Source organism: Buteo buteo, chromosome 14, assembly GCF_964188355.1.
Source record: "Buteo buteo chromosome 14, bButBut1.hap1.1, whole genome shotgun sequence".
Taxonomy (NCBI): domain Eukaryota; kingdom Metazoa; phylum Chordata; class Aves; order Accipitriformes; family Accipitridae; genus Buteo; species Buteo buteo.
Window position 1 is genome coordinate 8,367,054 of NC_134184.1, and position 22,455 is coordinate 8,389,508.

At 39.5% G+C, this 22,455-nt stretch overlaps 1 protein-coding gene across 1 annotated transcript in view; it reads right to left on the reverse strand.

Moving 5' to 3' along the window:
• Positions 1-22,455, reverse strand: part of GPC5 (glypican 5) — a 754,872-nt gene that overhangs the window by 587,193 nt on the left and 145,224 nt on the right. Inside the window, 3 exon segments of the mRNA XM_075045978.1 lie at positions 16,199-16,423; positions 16,425-16,609; positions 16,612-16,869. Of these exon segments, the coding sequence (XP_074902079.1) occupies positions 16,199-16,423; positions 16,425-16,609; positions 16,612-16,869 (668 nt within the window).

A 22,455-nucleotide genomic window follows, 5' to 3' on the forward strand; every position in this document is an offset into this window, starting at 1 on the left:
AGTGAAAACACTCTGTGGTTCTCCTCTGAAAAGTAATTATATAAAACTGGCAGTAGTCCTTTCCAAAGATCAGCTGCCTGTGTGTAGTTTGACTGATTTATCTATGCTCTCTAGTGGTTAAAATACACTTTATTGCTCCTTACTTCTGTGTGCCCTGCAAGTACAGCTCTGACGTAGAGGGCTAACATTATGCCTATACAAGCAGAATTGTTCTTTAAATCTGAGTATAAGTCTATCCAGGGTCACCTGTGTAACCCAGAAGAAATTCAGCAAGAATGTGACTGTCAAAGCAAGCAGAAATGGGGCTCTATAACCTTTATCAGGCATGTTACTCACTTAAAACAAAAAATGTATTACAACTTACAATACATGAAGAATCTGTGAAACCAAAACAAGTTGGCTGCGTCAGCATATCTGCACGATGTGTTTACACTTTGTGGCAGGCTGCAATTTACGTTCCAAAATTGTGAAGAGGAGAACAGTTTTGTAAGATCTGCAACGAAAGTATCTAAGTCAGTAAAATCATGCACACTTACAGTAACAGTCATAATGTATTACTTCATTTAGCATAAGACAGTGTCAACAACTCTTTAGATAATTGGAGGGTCACCTCTTCATGATAATAAAGAAACAAAAACTATCTGAAAAAAAAGATGAGGGGAAAAACCCACTATCTAGTTAGTCAGCATTTCAGAGAACCTAGGTGTTTCTCCCCCATTCCAAACTACATCTTATGAGATATGTGGTTTTGCTTCTTTTATCTGTATATTAAGTGTTTCAGTGTCTCCTCACCCTCTTATTTGAACCTGGACAAACCAGTTTTCTTTGAAGATCTTTTGTGATGTAGAAGACACTCACTCATTTATACATGTTCATATTTCAAGGACCAAAATAGCCTGAAAAACTTATTTCCTTCAAAATCTCTGAATTTGCCCTCACAAAGTTTTTCGCTTCCAGTACAAAGGGTTGGTAGTGATTTAAGCGCCAACTGAGACACCAGAAGTCTGCTCAGCTGAGTAGCTCTCTTTGTGAACAGTTATTCTGTTTCACAATGAAAAAGGAAGAGCAGAGAAGAAAGAAAACACATATACAGCCTACAGAAAAGATTCTCAGTTGAATTCTTCCTTTACACTTATTCATGCCTCTTACTTGGCTTTGGGGAAGGAGTAAAAAGCCTCCTTTCTTCTCCTTCTGTAAATACAAAGAATCAGAATCTTGAGCAGTATTTTCAGCCTCTTGGAGCACCTTCCTTACCTTCAGCTCAGCTCCCCAGTGGACACATTGAGAGACAAGCCTGCCATGGTGCCAAAGCAGAGTTAGATGTCTAGCATGTCATCTAAAACCAGAACATGATGGCAGCCCAGACTGCTTACTCCACATTTTTCAGACTCTGAGTCCCTATGCAGTCAATGGAAAGAGGAAGGCCATTTTGGATCTGTGCATTTTGCCCAAATTTTGCCTAACCTTCTGTTAAAAAAGAAAAAAAGGGAGGTATATTAAAGATCCTATGCATTCCTGATAAAATAGATCTCAATCTTAAGAAGGAAGTGCAGCAAACTGAGAGATTTAACAAAAGATTCAAGTAATTTCAAATTGTGAAGTGGATTTGCTCTAAACACATTAAACAGGAATGCATAGTGCATGCCATGATATGTTCCTACAATATTTACTTGGCAGTCTATATTGAACATACCTTACGCAACCCTGCACCACTCAGCACTGCTTGCCAAAGCCATGTGCATGTGTTGGTAAGTGTGGTGGGTGGACCTTGGCTGGCTGTGAGACCCCCAGCCAGCCGCTCTCTCACTCCCCCTCCTCAACAGGACAGAGGGAGAAAATAAGATGAAAAAGTTTGTGGGTCGAGATAAAGACAAAGAGATCACTCACCAATTACTGTCATGGGTAAACCAGCCTCAACTTGGGGAAGACGAATTTAATTTATTGCCAATTAAAAATAGAGTAGAATGGCGAGAAACAAAGATAAAACCAAAAACACCTTCCCCCCAGCACCCTCCTTCATCCCAGGCTCAGCTTCATTCCTTCACTCCCAACTCCTCAGCCTCCCCTCAGCCCCCAAGTGCTGCAAGGGGGACAGGGAAGGGGGGTTGTGGTCAGTCCATAACACTGCGTCTCTGCCGCTCCCTCCTCCTCATGCTTTTCCCCTGCTCCGGCGTGGGGTCCTCCCCGGGCTGCAGGTGGAGATCTGCTCCCCCGTGGACCTCCCTGGGCTGCAGGGGGACAGCCTGCCTCACCAGGGTCTTCCTCACGGGCTGCAGGGGAATCTCTGCTCCGGCGCCTGGAGCATCTCCTCCTCCTCCTTCTGCACTGACCTGGGGGGCTGCAGGGCTGTTTCTCTCACTTTATTTCCTCGCTCCTCACTGCCGTGCATCATTTCTGCACTCTCTTAAATACGTTTTCTCTGAGGCACCACCGTCTTGCCTGAGGGACTCAGCCATGCCCTGCGTGGGCGGGTCGGAGCCGGCTGGAACCAGCCGCTCCTCTCCTGCCGACCCCCACCAGCACCCGGGCACCTGCACCCCGAACAACAAGTACCGCCGCTGTGGGAGTTGCAGGGCAGGAACCTGGGAAATTTGGCAAATGAATTGAAAAAAAGCACTTCTCAGAAAAGTGTGAGATACGAACTTGACACCGGATTTGAACCACTTCTCACCAAAGGTGAGAAAGATGCCCGCTCTCATCTCCATAAATGAAAGGAAAATTGGCCGAGAGAACAGGAATTGAAAATGATGTATCTTGAAACACGTACCAAAAGCTGTGCCACCATATACTCAGATGCTGAGAAGCTGAGGAATGTAGCAATTGACTTTATTTAGACAGACATGAGTTCATGGCTTCATGTTCTGCTATTTAAGAAGCTCTTGAGAGAAATGAGTGCTTCCAGCGTTTGGCACACACCTGCCAGTGTATCATAAACCCTAAAATAAAGACACTGACAGAATATTAGCAAGCATATGCCAGCAATGTTTATCAATTTTATTTTTTCTTTCCAATTTGCACTTGAGAAGTAATGCCCCGATAAATGAGTAGATCATACAGTAACATACATTTTTCCAAAATGTGTGTATACCTATGGATGTATTATTGCCTTTGCTAATATTCTATGCACAATTTGAAGCCCTTTTTCTACACATTAGAAGCAAGCAGACCAATTGCACTGGAAAAGGACACCGATTTAGAGCAGAATTCTGCAGCATGGAGCTTACAACAAGGATTCATTCCAACATACAAGAGATGCTTTGGGATGTGGTTACCACTATTTTTATGTTATATATTGTAGCAGAGATCTTGTTATTTGGAAAACACCAATTTTAGTTACAAAATCTGTAAAACGGCATGGGCCTTTATAGCGGTAGTATATAGTGTGTGGTATAGAGGACAAGACTACAGAAATAAGAGTAATACTTCAGATCTCAGTAATATACATAGCAAGGATGGATCAAACCAGCAAAGATGGCAAGAGCTGTCAAACGACTAGGTATGTTTAGGTAGGAAGAAAGCCTACTATTTAATAAAAACAACTTTTCATTAGTTACAAACAAGCCATAAACACTTGCTTTGTTGTTTTTTGCTTTGTTTTCAAAGTTCTCTGTTCTCTTTTCTGATGAAAAAAGCCCAGTTTAGCCTCAGAAGAAAACCTTTTGACAGCAGCAAGGAGCTTTTCCACTCTGAAACAATGGTGAAGTGAAATACAACGCTACAGGAATCTGAATTAGATGGAGGTCATGACTGCAGTACACTTACTCCATGCTACATTAAAAAAAAAAAAAAAAAGACTGATGTATGAAAATATGCCATACTCTATTATACAAGCATCACAGTTTTTCACAGCTACAGCTAGACGCATATCTGTGAATGGAGAGAAATGGAAGGTGATAGTGTTCAACTGTGTGCTATGTTAGGTTAGATATCAAACCTTCCTTTAGAACACAATGATACTAGAATACAGACATGTATAAGACAAGGACTTTAAATCCAATTACGGTTCAGCAGTTTCCACAAATCAGTTTATATCAATCTTGCGAAGGAATTTAAATTCATCAATTTATCAAGTAATATAAATTCAGCAAAGTAATGATGGCAGAGACATATGCCAAAAGCTTCAGGCAGAAATCCACAATTTTATTCCAAAGTCTGCTTTGCTGAAAATTACGTATTTAATATTTTACTTTTTTTTACAAAAGTATGAAAGAACTATATGGCATGTTGCTCACTTGGGGCTTGTCTTTTAAAAATTAGTAATGGGAATACACACTTGCTGAAAGTTAAAGGAGTACAAGGCTGAGTCCAGTTAGATAGTTTGGTGATAGGAACAATGTAATTAATTTCCCCACAACACCAAATTTAAGTAGTATCTATGCAATCTCTAAACCAAGGCTCATTTTCCCTCCACAGTTTATCATCAATACCTCCACTTCTCTTGAGAACAAAAGTACCTATTATTGATATATAGCTTTGTGACCAACTCCTTTGAGAACCTCTGGGCTATCACTCTGTTGGCCTCAATTTTTATCATCCTGTCCTGGCAAATTTCACTCAGGCTCTGAGACTGTGTAAGGAGCAATTCCTTCACTTTTGCTTTGACCAAAGTTTTGTAGTGTCTGCTAACTTGCTGAGGGTGCACTCTGTCCCATCACCCAGGCCACTGATGAAGACATTAAACAGTAATTGCCCCAGCATCTGCCCCTGAGGTACAGCACTAGTGACTTGCCTCCAACCGTATTTTGTGCCACTGATCACAATCCTCTGGGCCCAGCCACTCATCCAGTTTCCAGTCTTCCTCACCGTGCACTTTGTCAGCACAAACTCTCACAGGCTTTAGTAAAGTCAAGGTAAACATCATCCATTGCTCTACCCATATCCTATCAAGTTGGCTGTCCTATCAAGGATATCAAGGCGGTTAATCATGGTTTCCCCTTTGTAAATCCTTTCTGATTACTCCCAGTCATCTTTTTGTCCACCTGTTTGGAAGCTCCACCACCTTTCCAGGGATCAAGGTGAGGCTGACTGACCTGTAGTTTCCTGGATCCTCCTTCTTACTCTTTTTGAAGATAGGGGAGACATTTGCTTTCTTCCAGTCTTCAGGAACCTCTCCCAGTTGCCAAGACCATTCAAAGATAATTGACCGTGGCCTCATAATGACATCAGCCAGCTGCCTCAGCACTCGTGGGTGCTACTTGTCAGGCCCCATGAACTTATGTATGTCCAGTTTGTTTAAGTGCTCTAAGATTAAGATATCAGAAATAGTGTGGCCAGCAGGAACAGGGAGGTGGTTGCTCCCCTGTAGTCGGCACTGGTGAGGCCGCACCTCGAGTCCTGTGTTCAGTTTTGGGCCCCTCACTACAGGAAAGACATTGAGGTGCTGAAGAGTGTTCAGAGGAGGGCAACCAAGTTGGTGAGGGGCCTGGAGCACAAGTCTTATGAGGAGCAGCTGAGGGAACTGGGGCTGTTTAGTCTAGAAAAGAGGAGGCTGAGGGGAGACCTTATCACCCTCTACAACTACCTGAACGGGGGTTGTAGTGAGGTGGGTGTTGGTCTCTTCTGTCAGGTGGCTGGAGATAAGACAAGAGGAAATGGCCTGAAGTTGAGGCAAGGGAGATTTAGGTTAGATATTAGGAAAAAAATTTTTACTGAGAGGGTTGTCAAACATTGGAATGGGCTGCCCAGGGAAGTGGCTGAGTCACCATCCCTGGAGATATTCAAAAAGCGAGTGGACAGGGTACTTCAGGACATGGTTTAGTGGGCATGGTTAATGGTTGGACTCGATGATCTTGAAGGTCTTTTCCAACCTAAATGATTCTATGATTCTATGATTCTATGATTAGTGCCCTAACCTTGTTCTCCACTGAGTGTAAGTCTTCATTGATCCAGACCTTCCCTTTGGAATCCTTAATTTCTGAAGGCCAGTCTTCCTAGTAAAGACTAGGGCAAAGAAGGCATTGAATACCTCAGCCTTTTCTGTATCCTGTGTCACCAGTTCCCGTGCCCCATTCAGCAGCAGGCACACATTTTCCCTTGTCTTACTTTTGCTGTTTATGTACTTGTAGAATTCTTTCTTGCTGCTTTTCCCATCACTTGCCAGATTCAACTCCAGGTCAGCCTTGGCTTTTCTAACCTACCCCTACAATATTGCACACCAACTCTATACTGCTCTCGGGTCATCTGCCCCTGCTTCCACATCTTATAACACTCCATTTTATAAATTCAGTCAAGAGCTCATTGCTTTATACCATGCAGTACTCCTGATACCTCTGCTTGATTTCCTACTTGTCAGGATAGAGCTCTCTTGAGCTTGGAGGAGGTGATCCTTGAATACCCACCAGCTCTCCTGGATCCCTCTACTCTCCGTGGCCATACCCCACGGGATTCTTCCAAGCAGATCTCTGAAGAGGTTGAAATCTGGTCTTCTGAAATCCAGGGGTGTGGTCCTCCTTTTTGCACTACTTTCTCCTCTTAGGAGACTGAACTCTTAGGATCTCAAGGCTGCTCCTGACTTTCACATCCCTGACACATTCCTCCTTGTTTGTGAGTATCAAGTCCAGCAGAGCACCCTTACTTGTTAGCACCTATGCCAGGAAGTTGTTGCCAATACACTCCAGAAATCTCCTAGATTGCTTGTTCACTGCTGTGCTGTTCTTCCAGCTGATACCAGGGTGGTTATAATTCCCCCACGATGTGTGTCTCTTCCAAATCAAATCTGAAGCAAGAAAAGATTGACAGGCAGCACACTTACCTTGACCACCATCAGAAGGACAGTGTCCTCTATCCACAAGTCCTCTCATGTTTTCCCCCATTTTTGCAGAAAGTCTTCCCATAGGAGACTCCATCTATTCATAGAATCATAGAATTGTTGAAATTGGAAAAGACCTTTAAGATCATCAAGTTCAACCATTAACCTAACGCTTCCAAGTCCACCACTAAACCATGTCCCTAAGTGCCACATCCACATGTCTTTTAAATACCTCCAGAGATGGTGACTCCACCACTTCCCTGGGCAGCCTGTTCCAATGCTTGACAACCCTTTCAGGGAAGATATTTTTCCTAACATCCAATTTAAACTTCCCCTGGCACAACTTGAAGCTGTTTCCTCTCGTCCTATCACTTGTTACTTGGGAGAAGAGATTGACCCCCACCTCACTACAACCTCCTTTCAGGCAGTTGTAGAGAGCGATAAGGTCTCCCCTCAGCCTCCTTCTCTCCAGACTAAACAGCCCCAGTTCTCTCAGCCGCTCCTCACAAGACTTGTGCTCCAGACACTTCACCAGCTTCGTTGCCCTTCTCTGGACACGCTCCAGCACCTCAATGTCTTTCCTGGAGTGAGGGGCCCAAAACTGAACACAGGACTCGAGGTGCAGCCTCACCAGTGACAAGTACAGGGGGACAATCACCTCTCTGCTCCTGCTGGCCACACTGTTTCTGATAGAGGCCAGGATGCCGTTGGCCTTCTTGGCCACCTGGGCACACTGCTGGCTCATATCCAGCCGGCTGTCAACCAACACCCCCAGGTCCTTTTCTGCCAGGCAGCTTTCCAGCCACTCCTCCCCAAGCCTGTAGTGTTGTATTCCCTCCAGCTGAGATTTTTCACCCTCTTTGCCCATTGAAAAATGAAATTATGACCTTGCCCCCTCATCACCATAGAAATGAAGGCTTTTGACATCCCAAAAACAGAATGACAACTGGCTGCATCAGTCTGGCAGTGCCCTGAAAAATGCTCTGGAAAGCATCAATGACATTTTCAGTTCTTACAGCATTCTGCACACTTGTTTCCAGCAAGAAAAAGAAGCATTATGCCTTGAGGAAGAAGGTGAAAACAGCCCAGGGAGAATGAGTAAGAAAGGGTGAACAGGGACAGGCTCAACAAGGACATTTGTCCCTTGCAGTCCTAACAGATCCTGTAGCAGAGCCCTGGCAGCAGCAGCAGAATGCTACTCAAGAGCTGGTATGCTGGATGACAAGAGAACAGTGTCACACACTTTGCCATGGAAACAAAGCATGAAAACAGACAGGTGTCTGCTTTTAAAGGAAACAGCACAGGTGGAGAGACAGGTCAAAAGCAAGTGAAGAAGTAGTCTGTATCACATATAATCTCAAAAATGAGGGGAACAGCTAAAGAAGAAGATGCAACACATCTGAGCTACTGTATCTTTCACATCACAGGTGGTCTCTGCCCTAGGAGGCTGTGGTCTGTCCTTGGTGGGGGCTCTTCTCTGAAAATGAGCAGTGTCTACATCATCCCCGCATGGAAGCAGTGTGCTGTGGCCTGGCAGTGGGATCCTGGTGCTGGGTACTCCGCTGACCTCCTGTTACCAACGGCCCAGCCTTCCTGCCCTCCCCTATGGTGACAGAGACTTCTTGCCAGTGATGGATTCTGCCTGGTTGATGTCAGTGAGGTGCTTAAAAACAGCTACAACCACCTGCACTGTACACTGCCTTCTTGATAAGCTATGGGATGTTGTTGACAGTGAAACCTGGCAGTGCCCTGACTCCTGTGCCACTGTTGTAACCTAAGGCTGTGAAGAGTAGAGGGTCGATAAGAGTGTGGGGGACCTGCACATCTTACCCAGGACCCCAATGCACTTCCCTCACTCTTACTCACACTCCTTTTCTCCCCATCCCTCTGCATCTTATTTCAGAGATAATCATCCTTTTCTTTCCTAGTGAGAAACTGCAAGCCAGTAAACGACCATACGCACGACATGGGCATACATCCATACTTACACATACACAGAGTGGTTTGGCTCTTTGCTGCCAAAAGTAAAGGCACTGTTAATCAGCCTGTCTCCCTGCTGCTTTCCTGACTGCTAGTGGCAATAGGACCAAAGTTTGGGAGGAGCTAGCGGAGCTAGGTCAGCTGTCCATACTGGGGCCATCCTAAGGCACAAAACTCTGCCTGCAGCACTGACAGTGCTTCTCTTTTCTGCCCATGCCATGTGCACCTGGAGCCTTGTGTTAAACAGGGCTCTTATGAAGGGAGACAAATGCAGTCAGCTATCTGGAAGAGCCAGCTAGATATTCATCTAAACTTAGCTATATCCAATCAGATGAAGTATACCTAGAATGTTTGCAATAGAGAAATTTACTGCGCAGGTTAAATATAAACAATATGGATAATAAACCAAAGCAGTCATAAATTATACAATGCTGTGTAATCTGCTTAATTTGTAAAATAATAAGTTACTAGGCTTTTCTATAACAATTGCCAGTTTTACTCAAGTATATACAGTAAATTAGGCTGCAAAATTATGTTTTCACATAATTAATTCTTCTTACGTGTAGAGCTTTTGTTTCTTTTTAACCAGGGTTTTGATTTTCAGTCTATGCCATTTCGTAAAAACATTTAGAATAGAATAGAATAGAATAGAATATTTCAGCTGGAAGGGACCTACAACGATCATCTAGTCCAACTGCCTGAACGCTTCAGCTCTAACCAAAAGTTAAAGCATGTTATTAAGGGCATTGTCCAAATGCCTCAAACACTGACAGGCTTGGGGCATCGACCCCCTCTCTAGGAAGCCTGTTCCAGTATTTGACCACCCTCTCGGTAAAGAAATGCTTCCTAATATCAAGTCTGAACCTCCCCTTTTGTAAAATATTGCTTTAATATTTATTTTTAAAATAACAACATCTTGAATGCATCACTTTAGGTTGAAGTCATGAGAAAACTAAGGTGGTGAGAGTAAACATCCATTATTTCCTTTTAAAAGTTTCGAAGTCCAAAAGTCAGAGTCACGTGAATAATGCTAAGACTATGAAGCAAGAATACAAAATCCAAAGAAGCAAAATTAAGGTTAAAGCCTCTACCCATTTTGCTAAAGGGTATGCAGCATTCATAGTCCTCAAAATCAAAAAATGATGAAAGGTTCCTCCAGTAATGAGGCAAAATAAGATAAGCTAGTGGTAAAATAGTCACTACATTTGATAATGAATGTATGTCCCTTCTGTGTACATGTTGTTGGGTGGACTGAAACACACGGAAATAACATTAGAAGACATTTGTATGATGTTGTTTAGACAGGCTGAATTGTTTTAGGGGAAATGTTTCTTATTTTCCTCCTTTACTCCATTTTCCTGAATTTCCAGTTTTAATGGAAATGTTTATTTTTTTCTTCCATTCTTCTGTTTTCCTGGATTTTTATTAGCTGGATAACTCATAAGTTTTTCAAGCAAAATCAGGGGTGGACGTTATAAATAACACTTGGAAGTACAGCCTAATATTTCCCTTACAAAAAAATACTGTAATTATATCTCTGATTGTTATCAAATCAATAACCATTTTTGGTTAACACTGTACTGTGTATTTTTATATGCATATAGAAGACAGAAGTCCACTTCAGGTGTGCTGAGTACAGCTCTCTGTGATAGCTACAACTTTCAAGTGATGAATTTCAGATCTCTTTCATGACCTGATTTATATAAAGGGTTTGTAACAGGCATTTTCTAATATTAAAATTTCTTAAAAATAGTGACAAAATTAATTATTTTTTAATATAAGTTCAAATGGCTTGTTAACTTACTTCACAGGATTGACTAATGCACTCTAAGCAAGCAACCAAAATGCAGTAGCTATGAAGCAGTAGGCACAAAGCTGTTGTTTTTATAGGCATATAATCATGTATAGTAAATAAATTAGATTTTAGATACTAAGGAAGTGGGTTCACAGGATAGCTACTTCAAAGGATGCTCATCTCTTGCATCTCTTTAAGTGCCTTAACCTGTAAAGCTATGAAAGTTACCAAATACCCAGGCACAGCACTTTCCACAATTAGAAATGCTGTTAATCTGGTCTTTTGTTGACAACCAAGCTTACTCCTTTCCAAAAATAAAAACTGCAATTACACTACAGCTTGCAGGTGTATGTTTTGTATGTATTTGGGATTATCAAAAGATGTTTTTCATCACCTTTCCATTCCTTTTTTAAATCTAAAAAATTAATTGGTATAGTCCACTTCTACAGCACTTCCATTTTCTGGAATGGCACGGAATAAGGCTGTGTGACTTTTCGCTAGAAAGACCCCAATAAAAGGTAGCTACATAAAACAGACCCTAGAAGGAATAGAAAAAAACCACAAATATTCTATTCATAATGTTTGTGAATACGTTTCTTCATGGGAATATTAAATTTAAAACATCACTGTATCACAGCAGTTCTGACTGTTTAAGTGTTTATAGCTAGTCATTTCAAGCAAAAATAATCAATAAGGAAATAAAGCTCTAAATACAGTCTATTAAATTCTTCTTCCTGCTAGCATTCTATGACACAAGAAAGATCTTGCTTTTTTTCTAGTATTAACGACAGATTTTAGAAAAGCAACACAAAAGTCTCTTTTAATACAATATAATTATGCATATTTTTTAGAAGAAAGATAACTTAGATCTTTCAGGATTAGTCTAAGATCAGTGAAAGGACTTGAGAACTTCCAGAATTTTGACATTTTCATTATCTCCAACTGTTTGGAAAACTGATCCAGTGAAAGTCCACAACAGTTAGGACACAGTGAAGACATAGTGCTTTTGAAAATCCCATTCCAAATTTTTGTAGGCTTATATTACATACAAAAATACCAAACACATAGCACAAATTCCTCACTTTCAAAATTAGGAAATGCCAGAATTTGTCTGTGTGATTTTAATTTTTTCTGTTGTGCTTCCGATTCCCACATTTTTATATGCATATATAGCTTTTCATATCATGGTCACGTACTTCATTTTCCTTTGGATCCCCAAATCATCAGTGCCCAGAATACACAATGAACAACTGATCAATATTCCTTTTCATCTCTTTCATTCAATAGGAATCCCAAACACCATTGATCTTTTGGGAATCAAGAACAACAGTTTAATGTAAAGTTTGGAGGAAAGATTTAACTATAAAGCTTTGTAAGTTCTCTCTTTCTCTTCTGTCCTGCTCCTTTCCCCTATTCCTTCAGCTCTTGCCTCGGACCCATTTCACCTCCTCTCAGGCCCTCTGTTCCACTCTGATGGACCTCTCAGCTGCTGCGTTACCCAGCGCATGACAGCACAAGTCTCCACACACCCAAGCAACACCATGGCTAAGAGAGACTCTCTCTTACAGACAGCTCCCTCAACCAGCTTGACATTCAGCTGCCGAAGCAGCACGCACACAGGGAAAAGGGTGGAAACACACAGCGGAGGACAGTGCCAGGGCAGGACTTGGGCAACCCATGGTGAGACTGGCTTAAACTGCTGTTGAACCACACTGTGAGTGACACAGAACTTGCCCTTCCATGGCATGGGGCCGTGCCACTAACCCACGCATAAAGGGAACAGAAACATGCTCTTTTTCTGAGGATTGTAGGATGCAAGCACACCAAAACTTTGTAAGTCTTGCTAACATCTTTGTGCTTCTCTCTTGACAGTGGCTAGCATAACACAATGGAGGTAACATGAAACAATTTATTAAAACTTGTATACAAGTTTCCATAGGCTGTTTGTTTGTTTGTTTTTCCTTAAATGGGGCTTAAATGCGTTACAAAGTTCTTGTGCATTCATTAGCCTCAACGGGGATTCCCCTGGCTATAGGCAAGCTCAGTGACCGGCATGGGGCAACTCAGGCTGAGCACAAAGAGAAGCACAGGATGAATCCACGAGGTCCTTTGTAGCAATAAGCATTTCTACCTGTTATCCAGTGCTTAAGAACTACATATCATCTTTTTCAGATTATCTTAATAATGAATACTGTTCTTGTTTTGTATGGTGCAGCTCTCTTAAACCTCTATTACGTTGTATCTGCATGAGCATACACACGTAAGTCTGCTAAAAAATTTCTGTTCCAACTCCTACCAGCTAAAAAGCATAGGGTCCACTATGCACTGAGCATAAACAGTACATAAATGGACATACATAGACTTCAGGAACACAGAACAGAACTATCATTAAATATATGTCAATAAATATATATGTGAACATATATATATATATATGCCAATAGTTGCACAACCCACACAACTCCACTAGATTCTGCAGAATAGCATAGAATAATGTCCAGGTATAGAGATGATGAATGGATGCTGCACTTACTTGTCAGTCAGTGGAGTTGTGGGAGGCAGGAATTAAAGGTGTGAATTTGAAACAGGAAGAACAAAGGGAAACAAAAATTCCCGCTGGAGACAGTGTGGCACTGCTCTGCTGACTGAAGCAGAAACGGGAGCAAGGTGTAAATTACTGGAAAAGAAGAGTTTTGTAAAAAGTAGCTATGTTATAAAGGCATTAGTGGTCTTTCCACACCACGCAGAGCTTAAAGTATGAATATACATTAGATTTAAATATAGACATCCATGCAACATGTTAGAAAAAAATCCTTTACATATAGTTATTTACACGAACGTACACATGATTAGATAAAGAGCTGTACAAATACATGTATCACTAAGCAGGATACTCTCTTGATTCTCATATTAACATTTGCATATGCATATATCATACTTCCAAACATTTAAAGATTTTTTTTTCTCCGTCTCCTTCTTTAAAACTCATAAAAGTACTTACTGTGATAAAATTCACTTTTAAAACTGCAGACACTGCTGCGTGCCTAAGTGAGCCATTATTTTCTGGCTCATAATCACATTTTCTGTGTCTGTTAGAATCACTGATGCATTAATTGCTTATCAAAATTTGAAATGGTTCATGAGTCACTCTGAAGATAAAATAAATAAATATTAATGAGCCAGTTTCAACAGAATTCATGTCCTCTGCCTCTTAAAGCTGAAAGACTGTATTTATTACATGTCAGAATTAGGTCTTGATACCTAAACTATGGACAAATACAAAATATACTCAAGCCATACTTAGCAAATCAGAACTGACTGACTAGATCACCATGTTTCAAGGGATCAATGCATCATAGTCTTATTTGACCAAATAATAGACCAAAGAGAAAAAGGATTGGTCAATTATAACATAGAGATTAAGTGAAAGATATGTCTAAATGCATACATCTAATGCAGATTGAGTGAAAAATGAAATATTTAGTTTTTAAAGTTTGGAAGTGATTCTATATGAGAAGATCTTAACACAACAGAAGTAAACACTTGATCTTCAACTAAACACATTGGCACAAATTATCATTACATAAGAAATTTTACTATTCCTTACATCCCATGAGGGAAGGGGAGAAGGAAGGCATAGAGTTTTCAGGAATATCAAAATAAAGCATTTCAGTTTGGATCAATCTGAAACTTTCATTAAGCCGAAACGCTGGGTGGAGGGCTTTTCAACCATTTAATTTTCTACTACAATTGAGTGAAATATACTATTTTGGAGACTAAAAACTTTCATTTTGAAAACATAAGTGTGCCGAGAGACTTTAAAGCTGGGCCAATGATGGTTCACTGTTGAAAATCCAAGTCTAAACCTTTCCAAACTAAATGACCCAGGATGAAAAAGAAAACAGAAGTCCTTCTCTTGAGCCTTTACTTTCTTATTCTAGCTTGTTCCTGAAAATTGTAGGAAAAAAAGATCCCTAAAGAATCTGAAAAGGAACAGGGAATATCCCTAAAAGGCAGCTGTAGCTCTGAAACATATTAGGAATTAGACAGACATCAGTGAGCCACTTTTGAGCCAAACTGTTAGTGAAAAACCTTTTAAAAATAATTAGTTTTTCTCAAGAAAGTTCAGCAGCAGGAGATTCTGGCTAAATGTAGCTGGCTGGTATAAATTCATAGAAATGGGAGATTCATAGAAATGGGCAATTTCCCTGTTACTCACTGACTACAAGCATGATGAAGAACCCATTTTAACAGACTGTAGGTCTTAGTAAGAAATGAAGAATCCTCTATTTATTATATTAGGTCAAGTTGTTTGTTGTCAGAGGTCATATCAGCTGCTTAGCAGAAGACACTGCTTCAAGTTCAGCTAGTCACATAAAGAGGCAGGCTGTGGTAGTCCTAGAAGTATTACTGCACCTCAGCTGATGCCACACCACTGAAACCCAGACACCCTGTTTAGACCTGTGTATACTGTAAAACTAAAAGCATCTCCCCAGACCAAGATATCCAATCCAGCATTAAACACAGAATATGTCACTGTCAGTGAAGTCTGCATGTAAGAATACAGAATTATAAAATGTATTGAGTATTACATATAACGTAGGAAGAATTCAAATTTTGCTACTCACATAACCTTCATAAATTTGCAGATTTACTTTCTTTCTAATGTGTAGCTAAATAATGTGTATTTTCCCTAACAGTATCTTAAATTCTTCACTTCATGCATTCACAGCTAACATAGCTCTCACATAACTTGTTTATTCTCTCAAGTATATGTAAGGAAGGACTTAGTTCATGTTACAAATGAACTGTGCTAATTTCTCTGAAACCTGCAAAATTACACAAATAATATATGCGAAGTCATAGGTTCTTTAAGACAGGCTAATGGTACCTAAAAGAAGGATTGCTTAAATTTATCATTATGTGCATATAACAATGAAGCAATTAATTTTTTTATGTTCACGAAAAACATTTTTTTGTGCGCCTCAAAATTATTCTCAGTATGCCATATAACAAGTTTCCAATCTGCAAACAAATATTAACACTGAAATTTAACACTCTCATTTACACAAATGTTAGGGTATTATTCTGTTTTTATAGAATATTTGTGGAATCAGTTTTTCAGCAGATAATTTGCTGTCTTCCTGTTAATATTTTAAGCTTCCAAACTTAATGACACTTTCCACTGTTCACCCTTGTTCAGCAGAACTTAACAGACACAGTTTTAAAGTTAAACCTAAATCTATTCAGTGCATCTACTGAAAATGTTAACTTCTAAATAAGAAGGGTGAAGGAATAGAATTTTCCATTGGATTGTGCAACAAAAATTTTCACTCAGTGAAATTTTGAAAAAAGCTGTGGTTTCAGGGGAAATGGGAAAAGATAATTTCCACACAAGAATTCTTTTCATTTTGAAAAGCCTGTACTGTAAACACTGCCAAAATGTTGAATCTCCACTTGACGTTAAACTTGTGAATAGAATCTGGGAAATTAGCAGGTCATGTGCATGATTCAAACAAAAGCTGGTAGTGCTGGAGAAATGCATTGTCAAAGAAAGCTGAACCCAGATACCAATGCATTCACCACAACAAAAACAGCCAAAGAAGAAACAGTTATCAGTGTCACTTTCCTTAGTGTCATGTTTGCACCGAGCGTGGATAAAAACAGCTTCTTACCTGCTCAGACAATCCTGGTCCATTGATGTGAGCCTATACGAGAGTGTCATTAAGAAGTGAATGAAAGTTTAGAAGCACATGCTCAGTGTCATATGTTCCACTCACGGCACTTGAGAGCTCCTCCAGTGACTGAATATATCCTCGCCAATGAAGTTCAACTTCTGCCGTGTCAGCTAAGCAGCCTCGGATGACGTTGAGGCAGTGGCCCATACAGCGCTTACGTAGAAGTCAGCCCTTGGCAATGAGGGCAGTACCGTGTTCTCAGTAAAGCTCTGCCGCAGTCTTTAGAGAAATGCAGATGATCTGTTGTATTGATCGCTTCAATCCCCAAATTCAGAGCCTGTGAGAAAGTTCAGCTGGGTAACAGTGATCTTCCCGTTTGTCCTGTGGCCTTTTTGGAAACGTTACCATTCGGAGGCACTCCGCATACTCCAGTGAAATGTCAGTCAGACCAGGGTTAATGACATGGTTGTAGACTACTGAGAACAGGGTGTTAGAAAATCTGTTGACAAATTTCTCTGTGCTAACGTCTGTGCCAAATATGAAGAGTCCAACATCTGTGAAAAACTCCGGAACACGTGTAGTAGCCTCAGCAGCCATGTTTCCATACGCATTGCAGAAAAGTGTGCTTGTGTAATTCTCAGCCAGTCTGATAAGCATTTCAAAGGTTTCTGTAATAAATAAAGAAAGTTCATTATTTTTAAGGTTTAAAAAATACGAAATTAGAGCAAGAACTTAAAACAATTACATCAGAATTAAATTTACCCTGAATGCATTTTTGCATTAGAATTTATGAAGAGACAAACTTCTCACAAACTGTGACAACTGTCTTTTGTATATAGTAAAACACCTTACAAGTAATGTTACAACACAATTAATAATCCGTATGTTTTCTTGGCAGGATATATTAAACACAGTCTACAAAAATATAAAAGGAAGTTGATTGTAAGCTGAGTTATTAAGTTACAAAATACAATAAAGCCTTACTGTATCTGTCTATGTATATACATACATTAGCTGTTTCATCTCATGACTCATTCTGCAAGTTGCAATAGAAAGTTAAATGCTCTCAGTCACTCCACTTCAACTCTTTCCTCTTACCACCCTAAATGGATGGGCAAAAGTAACTTTAAACAATTTAAACAACTCTTCCCTCCCATTAAAACTTAACTTTCAAAAGATCAAACGGTTTTGTCTTCTTATCTTCCGAAGGAAAGAGAGGTACCAAACACACATGAGAACAATGCTGTTTGGTCTGGCAATTGCTATGGTCAAGCAAAGTGCTGGAATGTGCAGAACTGCTCTGCTGAGCACTGTGATGGATACACCCTCTCTAAGCCTCAAGATCTGCATAACTGGTAAATCCTGAATGGATAAATTTACATTTCGTTTCATGTGTTAGGTGGCAATCCTTAAGTACACTGAGTAGTTTTTAATAAAACATTTAAAGTATACTGGAGAAGTATTCTCTCCTGACTTGATCTCTGATTTGCAGGTAAGGAAAAATGCTGGTTTTCAAAATAGAAGGATGTTTGCATTGAGGAATTTCCTAGGTCTGCCTGGGAAGCTTGCACTTCAGGGAAGGCAAAGGAGCAATATATAGAGCAAAAGGGAACATACCTTAGAGTTGAGATTAAAAATACAAAGAAACACACATTACAAGTATTAACCCATTTTATCCACTAGATAGCTATGACTCAGTAACTTCCTTTTATTCATTCAAGCTTTACAAGTTTTCATGTTTGGGTTTTTTTTCACACTTATTTTTTTAATGGGACTCTATAGAAATAAAGTGAGCAAAACCAGTAAGTACAGTTAATACTGTCCAAACAGTGATGTTAAAAATAGGCAGAACCAAATAGTGTCAAACTATGTCAGGCAATTACTGAAGCAATGTGAAGTCTGATGTTAAGTCACGGACTGAACAGTAGAAAACTCAGAATAATTTTAATATAATAACCAAGACTGGCTATCACATCTTTAATATATGTCTGTGCATAAGAATACATGTCTTATATTCTGATAAAAAGCTTGTTCAGGTTAGTGGAATGATTCTCACTGACTTCAGTGGGTTTCAAATTGCACTTTGTGAAAGGATCACAGAGAAGACATTAAACTAATCTGCTTATACTTTCTATGCATACTTTGCTTTCTCCAGTAAAAACTAGATACACACTCATAAATCAGAGTCATTACCTCTATTTCTCTGCTATCTGTTACCTATTAACTCTTAGTTTCCTATTTCACACCACCTTTAAGACTGATTTTACTATCTCTCTCTTCTCCATTCCTCTAACATTCACATAAGTAAGAAAAAAGTGTTGACTGCACACAGTAAAGAGTAGGAAAGTGCATCCCATTTGTCTTTTTTTTTCAATACCGTAGCACATACATATGTGCATCTCTACTAAACTGAATTTCGCAATAATCATTCATGCCTGCCAAATATCACAGTGAATGAGCAAAGAATTTGTTTTGTTTTAAAAGTCAGACTCCTGAAGCCAGGACCCTGCCTGGAGCTAGGCTCCCACCAGTGGAGATCTATTCAATACAGCAAAGCCTCTTCAGTTTATCCCGCGAGTTGACACACCGAAGTGCCAGCTGAGTAACTCTGTAGACCACAGCTGCCTGCGTCACCACTGCCTCTGGGACTTTTCTCAACCTCAGCACCTCATGCCAGATCGTACCTGAGACACCCGTGCACCACCCCACGTTTGTAGGTGTGGACATGCGTATGGGAGACCCATGTCCTTCTGGAGCAGCAGATGAGACACAGCATATCAGGTAGGGCATATCAGATTGATAAAAATGCCCGCTTTAAGGTAACTGGACCAAGGATGAGATCTCCACCAGCTATAAAGGCAGTCTGGACATCTAGCTCACATGGAGGCACATATGCATGGACAGATAAATTACAGCCCTAAATATTCTACTATACATTACGTCTCATTTTTTTTGGAGGGAACAAGGAATGCAAAGAAAGTACAACCCTACTATGGAGGCTTTATTTAGTTGCCTAAGAGTGTTTAATATCTTTTTTCAATTGTACATGCTATTTATCTGCCTGTCCCAAAGGGCATGGGTATCCTGCAGGTTCTGTATCACATCTCCAGGCTGTGCGTGGATGTTTTGCATTTAAAATGGTACTAGATGGCTCTGCCTAGGTAACTGAACTGAATTCTAGATACCCAGTTATCGTTAACTCAAGAACCCTTCATATAAAAGCTTGGAGCAGCCAGAATAACAAAGACAAAAATTTAAGTCAAAATGATTCTTGGTTTAGATGGTTTAAAATAATAACGTGTGAAGAATATTAAAGCCTAGGAAAATGGCTATTTTTGTAACTGCAGATTCAGTCTTTTACACAAATTTTGCCAATGCTTCAGATGAAATTTGTTAAAGTAGGTAATGTTAGTAAAATAATGATATTATAATAATTTCTTTAGAACGATATGAATAAGGTTTTTATGACCCTTCTCAAGTTTTTATTATTACTGTTTTCTAGATGAAAACCATAAAGTATGTGATCTAAAATGTCTGTTACAATCCACAGCTCAGTATCCCATTACCAAGAGCACAAATATCAGATGAAAGAATAAATCATGCTGCACATGGATAATCAATAGATTTTTACAATGTGGTCTAAACAATAACAAACCTTCAAGACTGAACTACATTGCTGGTGCCCCAGCAACCCACAGATGAATGAGTGCAATAAGCAACTGCATGATTTATTGACTGTTTTTGCTTTCCTAAACAGCATATGGTAATACTGGTCACTTGTGTTTAACAACTCTGCATCATGCTGTTTAATGGTCATTTTAGGATTTCTTAGAAAATTTGTTAATCGGGTTTATTCCACTGGCACGTTTTCTACTTTATAACCACCAAAGGTATTCCAGAAATTTGTTTTGCTCTCAGACAGCTTGAAGAATGACAGACAGCAAAGCAGACCTATGTTTACTTTCAATATTGAACAGCTCCTGTGAACACCTTACGATGGCAATCTATGTCATTTACAACACTTTCAGAGACTTCAATGACAGATGAAGTTATGCTGGTTCAACGCTGCAAGCGTATCATAGATTTAACTATGTGTTTCTCTATCTTTTAAGTCTGTCAGCTCAGACGAACATCATCAGTCTTAATTATTCAGCCACAAAAAAGAAGTGTTGAGTTTTCAATCAGTACAAATCCAATACATATAAAAGACATTTTAAATAAAACTGAGTCAGACAATCTCTTTTTTTCTCTGATTTTTTAATCTGCAGGCTCAATGCCTCTTATCTCCACCCTTTACGAGATCTTTGTAGTAACTGCTATACAATATCCTACAGATACCTTCTGCATCACTACTGTGAATAATGTCTAGCGTTTACCATGTGGTGGCATGTCAACTTTGTTTTTATTTGGCTACACTTAAAATTATGATTTGTACACTCCTAAGTCAAAAATCAGGGCTGTCAATATATTAACCCATTATTTTTTTGAAAGACCAGGAATCTCTCTCTTTCTGGTTTTGCTAAGAAAGAATAAAACACAAGGCTAGGAAAAAAATGTAGATAGGCACTTTTTGGTTTATGTATTGGATTTATTCAGCTGATTCTTCATATCAGTACATATATACATACTTTTTTGATAATAGTGTATTTAAAAAGTGATCACAAAGTGATGTAAAATAACTATCAGGTCATTGCTTTAAAAGGTTTGCAATCTTTCATTCACTTTGTTTAACCTTTCTGTTCCTGAGAGCCATGGGTGGTTCTAAATTATAAAGATACCACAATGTATCTAATTGTCTAAGATAGTCTAATAAATTAAAAATCCTGTATTAGTAGTGGGCCAACAAGTTGTGAAGTCTTACAATTCGGTAGTAATTCACCAGCCTACATTACATATTACAAATTAATTCACACTTGGTCAGGGTAACATATAAAACTCAATAAATTATAACCAGACAGATTAAAATCCATCCTTGAACTATGGACATAGCATTTAGCAAGAACGCCTTTCACAGTCCAGAGGGGATCCATAACTGTTGAGCTCCCCCTACCTTAAGTATCAGCCCGTAATATACAGGAATCCAGATAAACTAATTCCAAGCAAAAGCTGAAAAACCTAATAATATTACAGATTTATTATGACTTGAAAAAATCCTATGGGGAAGTATTAGCCTGTTGCCAGCTGCCATTAATATTCGGTGATCTCATATGTTTTCCTTCTGTTTATGGGCAGTGCAAATAATCCAGAAGCATCAAACTCACTCTACGAAAGATTTATAGTCCAACCAAGTGTATCTTACATACATTGGCTTATTGGGAGTCAAGGGGAATGTCTCAGGTACAGTCTACAGCCTGGCAAACAAAAGGCATTCAAAAATTATGGAGAAGAATAATTATGGGAAAAAAATTAATCCACCCAGTATTACATACATAGTATCTTTGTTTAAAATATATCAAACAGGGAAATATGTATAGGTGGGAAATTCAGTGTAGCTATTCCTAACTACAAAGTAGTACACAGTGCCAGAAATACTGCAAAATCCCCTAATCATTTATCATATCAGAAAAATGAGCTGGCAGAATAAAGTCTTCAAGACATATAAATGAATTATAAGGAATGAACTCATTAGGGCATTGGCTGTGAAGGTTGTATGAGAGAGAGATCAAAAGGATAAGTGCCAGAAGAAGATATTTGAGATTCACTAAACCTGCTCTCATTATCACGTATTTCAAATTAATCCATTTCGTAGATTACAGACTCACCACTGAAGTCAGTAAGAAAACAGGTAGAATAGATTAAACCTGTAGCCCAACCAACTTTGGGCTGTTTTGCCAAGTAACTGCCGTAACTGCTCATAACAGACTTCAGAATTCATCAGGTCTTGTTTCATCTTGAATTTATTTTAGCTCTCTTTGGAAAAGAAAATTTTAAAAACCTGAATTAGAATCAGTTGGCCATTGCCTAAGTTCCTGTGTTCAATGGCAAATTACTCAGATACTCAGATGTCAGGAGTTTCTTGCACATCCTGTGATTCTGAGTTGGGTTTAGCTATATTGTAATTTTTTTTAGTTGTGGTTTTGTTGTTGTTGTTTTTTTAGCTTTGTGAAATTGCATAACTCTCTTTAAAATACTACATGGGGACTGAAAAAAAATGAAGTAATCATGGTGTAACTAAGCCCAAGGTCCCAGAGGGTAGGTAAGAGTGTGCCCCATTAGCAAATACAGGATTGAAACAAACAAAATTAACCCTGAGA